Source organism: Echiichthys vipera (assembly GCF_963691815.1).
Source record: "Echiichthys vipera genome assembly, chromosome: 3".
In the NCBI taxonomy this organism is placed as follows: domain Eukaryota; kingdom Metazoa; phylum Chordata; class Actinopteri; order Perciformes; family Trachinidae; genus Echiichthys; species Echiichthys vipera.
The window spans coordinates 10,341,115-10,350,215 of NC_139828.1; the positions used below are offsets into that span (position 1 = coordinate 10,341,115).

The 9,101-nt window shown below is 41.4% G+C and overlaps 1 protein-coding gene across 1 annotated transcript; it reads right to left on the reverse strand.

Moving 5' to 3' along the window:
- Nucleotides 1–463: 463 nt before the first annotated feature.
- fkbp8 (FKBP prolyl isomerase 8) lies at nucleotides 464–8,534 on the reverse strand. The gene is made up of 9 exons (XM_083939405.1): nucleotides 8,486–8,534; nucleotides 7,334–7,592; nucleotides 7,041–7,210; nucleotides 6,819–6,907; nucleotides 5,880–6,100; nucleotides 4,912–5,084; nucleotides 4,751–4,828; nucleotides 1,763–1,903; nucleotides 464–1,507 (listed from the first exon to the last, which is right to left on the reverse strand). Exons 2-9 carry the CDS (start codon nucleotides 7,584–7,586, stop codon nucleotides 1,421–1,423), a joined length of 1,212 nt encoding a protein of 403 aa, XP_083795531.1. The 5' UTR covers nucleotides 7,587–7,592; nucleotides 8,486–8,534; the 3' UTR covers nucleotides 464–1,420.
- Nucleotides 8,535–9,101: the final 567 nt, after the last annotated feature.

Consider the following 9,101-nt stretch of genomic DNA (forward strand, 5'->3'; position numbering starts at 1 on the left):
TGTAATCACTGGTGAACAAAGAACACCTCATGAAATAAGTCCAGAACTAGAAAAAGTAAAAAAATATATATATACGCAAATAATAATAATAACACCGGATACTAGGCTGCAAAGATTAATCAACTATTAAATTAAGTATTCAGATAACCGGTTTGAGTAAAATTCTTAATTACAGCTTCTTAAAAGTGGATATTTTCTATTGTCTTTACTCCTCAATGACAATAAACTGATTATCTTTGATTTATGGACAAAACAAGACAACTGAGAACTTTATCTTGGGCTGTGGGAAACAGTGATCTCTTACATTTAATAGACCAAACAAATAATTGAGAAAACTAGATTAATTAAATTAAAATAAACCGTAGTTGCAGCCCTACTGGATAAAGAAAGATGCAGAAATAATTTAACCACACAACAAGTAAACTCTAGTTTGATAACAGACAAAATTTTATTGTGATGAATATAAAAATGTACAAGTACGGGGAATGCCGGGGAACTTTCACAACCACTTCATTCATCACCACCTGTTGAGAGTTTATGCAACTTTTGCCTCTGTGGTCTTAAGAAGCCACAGATTCAGTGGCGTCACATTCACTGTGTGTAAGAAAGCAATGGTCAAAAACAGTGGAATAAACAACCAAAGCAACTTAATTTAAGGAAATTAAAAAACACAGACAAAAATTTTAGGGGAGAAAAACAAAAAAAATACACACACAACATTGTACTTGAAAGGTCATTCTTCAACATTTGGTCGTAATCATCAAAACTGAGGTATAACTGAATTGAATAACGGAAATAAACTCCTTAACCTTCCTTAAACCCCCATCACTGAAAACTCGATTCTATATAGGAAAGGTAGCACCCGAGCCAGATACTTTGCTAATGTGCGGACCTTAAATAATAGAGCATCTGCGTTACATTAGTCAACATGAAAAATCATTATCTAATTAAAACAAAGTGAAATCACATATTCGCTCTTGGACAGGAAGTAGTAATCTAACCGTACAATCTGACGCTTTAAAACTCTATCATAACATAGGACCATATTACGATAGCTATTCTTAATGGGAACATATTCTTAAATAGCGTCATTCTGAATCTATGTTAAATTATTTTATAATTTTGATGCTCGTATAATTCATTTCCAATATTAACTACCAAAGACAAAAACAATGGCAGCAAAAGAAAACAGTGTCTGGCAACGTGACGGATATGCATTAACCTACAGATTTATACGGTTGGAAATACAGTTCCCGAATGCAAATATTAATGTTGCGTCATTTGTCACATATAGTTCTCAAACATAGCAGAGAAAGGAGTGACAGCGAAGAGGCAACTGACCAAACTGACATTTCCACACCCCCTGACCGACGGTCAAAAGGCTTTGCAGGGGCTTGGCCAGGCTCATCACAAGCTTGGTTCAATTTCTAGCAGCTATGACAACGGATAATGCTACACCGCCAATGGCCACTGCGGTAGCACCAAACAGCCATTTCCAGCTTAGACCCTGAGGACATAAAAAGAAACAGAAGAGTAGAGAAGGGGTGTTAAGTGCGTTGAATAATATCACGACACAGCCAAAAGCTCAAAGCGACATCTGACTTAAAATATAGATAACAGACCTTCCTTGTTTATTACCACACAAAGTCTCCCTACGCTGATGATTATATACTAATAACTTTAAATGATCTGATGATGGACAGAAATTCACGCTGCATCCAAACCCAAAACATTCAACACTTAAACAGATTTGTTTCCTCACCCATGAAGACTTGGCCCGGTGTTTCTGTGAACTGTAGCTACCACTTGCGGGGTTACCCAGCATCTTCTTGTACATGGCCTGCTCTGCTCCTTTCTGCTCAGAGTGTTTCTTCACCAGCTTGGAGAGCTCTGCGTGGATAGTCTATACAGAAGAGACAAGACAAATTGGTGTTGCGGGCTCCACTTCAACATCCAAACCCCCCCCCCCCCCCACCCCCCACCCACCCTACGAACCCAGCTATCCTAACATGGCTGGAACAAAGTCCTGCTACTGTATAACAACCCAAGACTGATTTCCTTGTTCATGGTAATGAACCCAGATGACAACACCCTTACATAAACTGACGCAAGTGATCACTGAGTGGTCTGGAAAGCATGAAAAATAACGTGATATAAAAGCTTTTTAAAAGACCATTTTTCTATGATCAGTGTGGATGGATTGTACTGGTTGAACACGTGCATAATAAATGCTGGAAATACTATTTGTGATGGTCTGTGTTGACGTACAAGAAATCACAGACTTGCATCACAACACGTGTCCTCGCACACAATTCCAGGATATGGGTTCGATCATTTTCTCAGATCGGATTCACTCCACTGTTCTTCTCATAAGTGACAAATCAAACAAAAATGTTTAGTGTTTCATGAGCGCCATGAGTTTACAGCAGTGTTCATAGTGATATTTGATGAAAGTCTACCTCTAAAACATTTGTGAGGAGTGTAAGTGTCTGTACAAGTCACTCCCCCGAGGATTTGTTTCTTCATATTAAATGCTACTCTTAGCATTTAGCAGATATATTTACAGCACAGTGTTTGAGCTGTTGGCACTACAAACGCACAATCAGCAACCTACTGAAAAGGCAGAAATGTCACATTACTGACTTGTCCTAGGGGCAAGGATTAACCAGGCTAAACAAACATGTAACATCCTGTCCTAACAGCATCTGAGACAGTCTAAACTGGAACTGTCAGGCCTGTGTGTCATGTCAAAAAGTAAACAAACCACAGACAAATAAATCTTCTCTCATCAATTCCCAGTTGAAGATAGAGGGTGTGAACGGCTGACACCAGTGTAAAAAAATGCAGATAGCACGTCGGTCAAAGCTTGGAGAAGAGAGAGACTGTCATCCTGTCACTCTGTGGCGCCTGCTTCTGTTTAAGACCGCCTCACTGATTATGATGGGAGCGTTCTGGTATTGTCACTGACGCACTCCCACTGTTATCGCTGTTAGAACATGAGGTTATTTAGGAACTTTTCATTATTATAGCACTTAGAGGCGAGTCCATTTTAACAGCGAAAACAGCTCATCTCCCACCAGTTTAAAAATGGGTGTTGACACATTGCAAATATACACAAGGTTGACAGCTATGTATTGACACATGCAAAACAGCCTGAAAGTGCACGTAGTCTGCAACGTCAGGGCTCCAGACTTTTCCACCAGGAGCACTGTGGCCCCCCAACTGAACATTGTAGGGCCACAACCAGATGTTTTAGGGCACACGAGGTAAATCTATAATAGATGCAGGAATTACAATGTGCTGTTTCAAATTCAGTGTCACATTTATATTGTGCACTTTTGAAGATGCAACATACATACATTCAGAATAAGGGGTATGACCAGCCTCTCAGCTCACGAGAAAAGACGATCAGGATATTGATTCCACGAGAACGAGACAAGATGAGATTTTAACACTGTATTTTCTTCACAGGGTAGTTGATTTTAGCAGAGATCTGTGGTGGTGCTGCAGGTGTCTTTGCATAGTCCTTGGGTTAGCCACGGTGTAGCCTACAGTCCCCCACCCCCACCCAATTCCGGGGGGGGCCTCGTCGTCTAAAAGGGCCCTGCTCCTGTCACAGACAGGCACTGCTCCTCAGAGAGAGAGAGTAAGAAGCGGTGTCACGACCGTCACTCGTTCCTGAACAGAAACGATTTTATTAAGTGGATCGACTCACACCGCGGTTTTCTCCCGCTGTTTATGTGCTTTCAACATATGAACCGCATCTACACTGACTGATCAGATCAGTCTGTGCGTCACCCGCTGCCTCATCACTGCGCTCGCCAGAGAAATAGTGTCAACGAATCAGTTAAACACTGTTGATTTCTTCCCATAGAGCCGACATGAAAACTATTTTGGTTAAGTAAATTTCTGCTGTCACTCGGCTCGGAAGCTGCCAACAGTCGCAGGGCGTCACATACGGAGGCTTCAGGTCCGTCAGGGGCAACACTATGATTATAACTTGTAGCCTGATGTTACAGTGCTGACTGCATTATCTTACATATTGTTCCTGTCTTATCTGCCACTCTGTTGCTGTTTAGTCACTTACATATTGATATGGCGAGACATCTGGTAGCACATACAGGACCAGATGTAAAATTCAGTAGCACACTCCTCGCAAAATGCAACCATTTCACAGTCTGGAGCCCTTAACGTGCATATTTTTATTTTTTATATATGAAAAGATTCCTAACTACATACAGGTCCATTAAAACATCTAAGATGTACTATTGCAAAATGTAAGAGTACATTACATTTGTGCTGCATGTGGTGGATCAAAAGCTTTAGTGGCAGCCAGGCCATGTGCTGTTTGACAGATTGGTGTAGGACTCAAGTGGGGGATTCTGGGCACGAGTAGCATGCTGCTGCAGCTCACAGCGAATCCAAGAAGCCCACGCACTGAGCTGAGTTCTGTCAAATGGCCTTATGTAGCCAAAGAACCACATATAACCGACTGTATAATCAGGAGGACAGGAACAGTGGCTAGGTATTAGATGTAGATGGTATGCAGGGCAAACCTATTTACAGCGACAACATGAAAACAGATCCTCTGAAATGATGAATCAGCAGTCCACCTGACCTTGCATTACAAACTCAGTGATTTGATATTTCATCCAATGGTGCCATCTATTGGTCATAAGAATTAACTGCTATTTCTCAAGTCTAAAAGCAATGTTTTACCATAAGATTAATGTGAAGAGGCCAAAAGTACCTTGTTGCTTGGCTCCAACTTCAGCGCCTTCCTCAAAGTTTGAATGGCTTCTGTGTATTCACCTTGCAAGGCCAGTACCTTGAGTGAAAACACATGAGCTTAAGAAAAACGGTCTATCACAGACTAACAGAGAAAATGAAAAAAACAAGAGCGATGTGTACCTTGCCCATGCGGAAAAGTGCTTTTATGTTGTCTGGCTGGTGTTCCAGAGCTGAGACACAAGATTTAAGTGCTGCATCATAGTGGTCCAGTTTCAGCTGAGAAGCAGCCATGTTGTTTAAACACTTCACCCTTACATCCATCAGCTCATTCTCCTCCTCAGGACTAATGTCGACTGCAGCAAAAGAAACCACAACATAAACCAATAGTTAAAAAACAGTAAAAGGTGCATCAGTGCATCATTAAGGGCGCACTCACACTGTCCATCCGTACCGTGCCCCACACTTTATGATACTTGTGTCCCCCCCTCCCCCCGCGGTCTAGGCTGTTTGTACTCACACTACCTGGGCCTCGGCTGAATGCTTCTTGCTGCCTATACGTCATCACGCCGTAACACGTCACACACACGCATTGATTGACATCATCGCAATGCGTCACTTTGATTACAAATCTTTCCATAGACCTCAGAGTTTTTGTGCATCGTGTCCGAATGTTATTGAATATTTTCATCGACCAAATCTGCAGTAAACACTCCATCTCCGCATCACACCAAAGTGAATATTTTGCCGCCATTGTTTTAATGTCAGTGCATGGTCCGTCCTTCTTTTTTCTATGTGTGAACAGGCGCACATAAAATGACGTCAGAATGACGTAGGCTTCGTGCTCATACACACGCGCACGCGCGTGCTCATACATGTGCAAACGTGCTTTACAAAAGCCCACCTCTCCCAAGCGGTCCATGGACGGCAAGCGTGCCGCACCTAGCCGCGGTACGGTTGCACTCACACTGGTCAAACGAACTAGACTTTAGCCATGAAACGTGGTTGGGCATAGTACAGATGGACAGTGTGAGTGCGCCCGTAAATGACTGAACATTTGTTTAATCATTCCTGTCTATCACCTGTTGGATTCCTCTAAGCCCGATGATGACACTTTTCATTTAGTCCCAACTCCCTGGCACACATCTCACCTTTAGAACTGGACTCTGTTATCTGCAGGGCAATGCTGTATGAATTAACAGCAAAAGCGTAGTCCCCACGCTGATAATGAACGTTGCCTCTCTCTCGCTTATGGCCGGCCAGGGAAATCTTTTCTGCAGGGGGCAGCAGCTCCAGGTCTGGGGCATCAGTAGCTTCCAGCAGTTCCACCTCTAGGGACAGCTCAGCGTTAGGGGGAACCTCTGGTTCAAGACTGGAAAGATAAAGAAACACAGTCAAGTTCAGGGGTTGACGAAATAAGAGACATCAGTCAGTAGATAACACAAGGAATTTCTACTGTCACGTGTCCCAATAAAAGTGTCGCAGAACCGTACAGCACATCCGAAAAAATAGAGCTTGTGGAGCAAAGAGCCAGCCACAACTATAACTTTAACTGTAATAACTATAACGATGTGATCCACAGTGAAGAACGATATCACTCTGTAAACAGCTGCGCCAAACTTTTATTTGCGTTATTCTTATTAATAAGATAATACCAGCACCACAGAGGTGAGAAAAGAGAAAGAGAGATGGTGTTAACTTCAAAAAATAGCTTATTCTTTAATATTAGATATTATTATATAGAGTTGTGAGTTATATGGTGCCCTGTAAATTCAGATGGATTTTAATCGTGCTGTTTCTGTTTCTAACAGTCACCAAGTCGCTTTGAAAGTGATCCCAAACATTTGTTGTCGCTGAGTTGTGGCATGGACTCCTTCCATTTGTGTTCTAACTATATATTTATAGTATCCTTAATGTAATCGTTCTTGGTGCAGACGGCCCTTAAGTAAAGCTATTCAGTTTTGTTCAGTTAAAGAAAGGGATGCATCAGTTTTTGAGTAATAGCAGCTTTAGTTTGATTATAGTTGTTTAGATAACATGAGAACTACAGTTTATGCAGCCTTTAGCAGTTAGATTAAAGCACGTCTTACCTCCCCCGGTCACCATATGCGTATTTTGCATCAGCCTGGATGAGGGCCTTCTCTCCCATTTCCATGAGCTGCACTGTGAGATCCAGAGCCTGAAAAGAGAAAAATCTCATGACAGTGAGATACGGATATTGCTGCCAGTTGGGTAAAGCCAATTAGGCATAAACTGTTATTGACTATTTTGTCTTTCTCATATGAGAAGTGTGTCAAATCGTCCACTTTTACCTGTATGACATCTCCATCTCCCAGAGTAAAAGAGAGGTCACGCTGCTCCTCTACAAGTGTCCCGTCTTTCTGGTATGTTTTTAGATGAATCTTTACATCCTGTCCTTTCTGGGGCCGACTGTCTCGCCCTTCGCCTGCCTCCAGGACTTTTTTCTTTAGCTGGTCATTACCTGGAGACAAACACACATGCTAATTCCAGTCAGTTACAGCTTATAACCTACTTAAACACCTTCTACATTCAGATATACCGCTACAATCTGACATGTTAGCAGGCAGAGGCTTTTGTTACACACCTAACACATCCAGCCATTCTTCCACTGGACCTGGAGGGTCTGAGTCTGTGTCTGCATTTTCCTTTTCAGGCTCATTAGGGTTTTTTCCCTTCCCACCCCCAGCATCTTCCAGAGGAGGGGGGTCGTCGTCGATGTCTTCTTCATCTAAAACCTCAAAGTCCTCCCCGCTGTCCAGCAACGAGGTTCGTCCGCTCTTCTTCACGGATGGTGCACTGGCATCAGAGGCGTCCATCATCTCCCCTGTTTCCGTCATTGAGTACTATGAGAAAGAAGGTTAAGTACTTCCTAACAGCACTGCTGCTTAATATGCGTCCTAACTGTTTGTCACAAAAGCGGACTACCACTTTAAGTCAAAATGTTTAGCGATATATCTGCTGCTTTAATATTACATTTGATTTGATTTGAATTCATTTCAATAATGTAAAAAACAAAAACAGAAAAGGTCACACATAATATTACACAGGTTTTTTTTCTTTTTGACACTATAGACCAATTTAATCCCACCCTTCTCCATAATTCATTGATAGTTAACAGCTTCCTGTCATACATTTATTTATTTATTATACATTTTCCAAGCGCAACCATTTTTTAACTTAACAAGTATCTTAAAAAAACAATTTATTTCTCACATTATTCTTAGCAAATATATATATATTATAATTTATTGCATATTTATTTAATTTAATCAAACATTATAAACGTATTGCTATATTCTAGTATCACAAAATAAATTAATTCGGAGTTTTAAAAACAAATAAAAATACAGTGAGCTTACTGACGTCACCGTGCTAACACAGCATCTACAACAACTAACGCTAGCAACCTCATTATTATCATCAGGTAACATCTTTTACAACATGACCACAATGCTATCTTACCTGCTAACTCTTCCGCCACGACAGTGAACGTTATATTACACTAAACAGTAGCCACGCTTGCCTCACGTTTCCAGAAGTTTCTGACAAGTTACCCCGCAGCTATCTCTTCAAGGGGCTAACAGGCTAATGCTAACAGACGTTAGTTGACATCAACTGACTTGTTTTTATCTCGTCCTTGACAATGAACCGCTGCTTAAATCGACGTCAGACAGAGCGAGTCAGCCGGAGCGTCATATGTGATAAACGTTTTAATCAAAAATAAACTGCACTTTACCTTCAAACTATCACGCAGAGGCTTGTTTTGGTCCTCGACACAATCTCCTCTCCAGTTCTCAGCGGAGAAGTCGGGTCGTCGTTGGGGAAGAGGAAGGCACCGAGACCCGTATGAGTCCACGGCTAATAGAAAGAGGCTGGGACACACCCACACAAAAAACCCTGTATGAGCTTTGGGGTATGACACATGCGCAGTAACATCTGGTCTGCACTCGCCATTGCCTTTTCCTATATTTAACTATCTTTGTACATTTTTATTCATGTTATTATTATTTCTACATTTTGAAAAACACGTTCAGCTTTGTGTTTAACTCTGGAACATGTAAGAAAAGTAATTTATACATTTTGACTTTACAATCAAATTTTAGGAAATACAATAAAAACATTAACCTGACTCCGCAATATGGATTGATTCGCATTTGCTCAGCAACCATCTGGGAACTCTCGTTTGGAGATTTTTTTGGGAAGGGGCGAAAATCCTAGTTGCTGATTGGATAAACCATCTGTCTATCACCGACATACGGGCCAAATCAACCAATCAGATCAATGAAGCGTGTGACATGCTAAGAGCAGCGAGGCAAAGCTCCGAAAGAAAACATGTAACAACAAACATATTT

Coding starts and splice junctions, on each gene's coding strand:
- fkbp8 (XM_083939405.1), bottom strand. CDS start 7,586: ATGACGGAAACAGGGGAGATGATGGACGCCTCTGATGCCAGTGCACCA. Junction 6,908..7,040: donor GAGATGGAGATGTCATACAG/GTAAAAGTGGAC, acceptor TTCTCTTTTCAG/GCTCTGGATCTCACAGTGCA. Junction 5,085..5,879: donor AACAGAGTCCAGTTCTAAAG/GTGAGATGTGTG, acceptor CTTTTGCTGCAG/TCGACATTAGTCCTGAGGAG.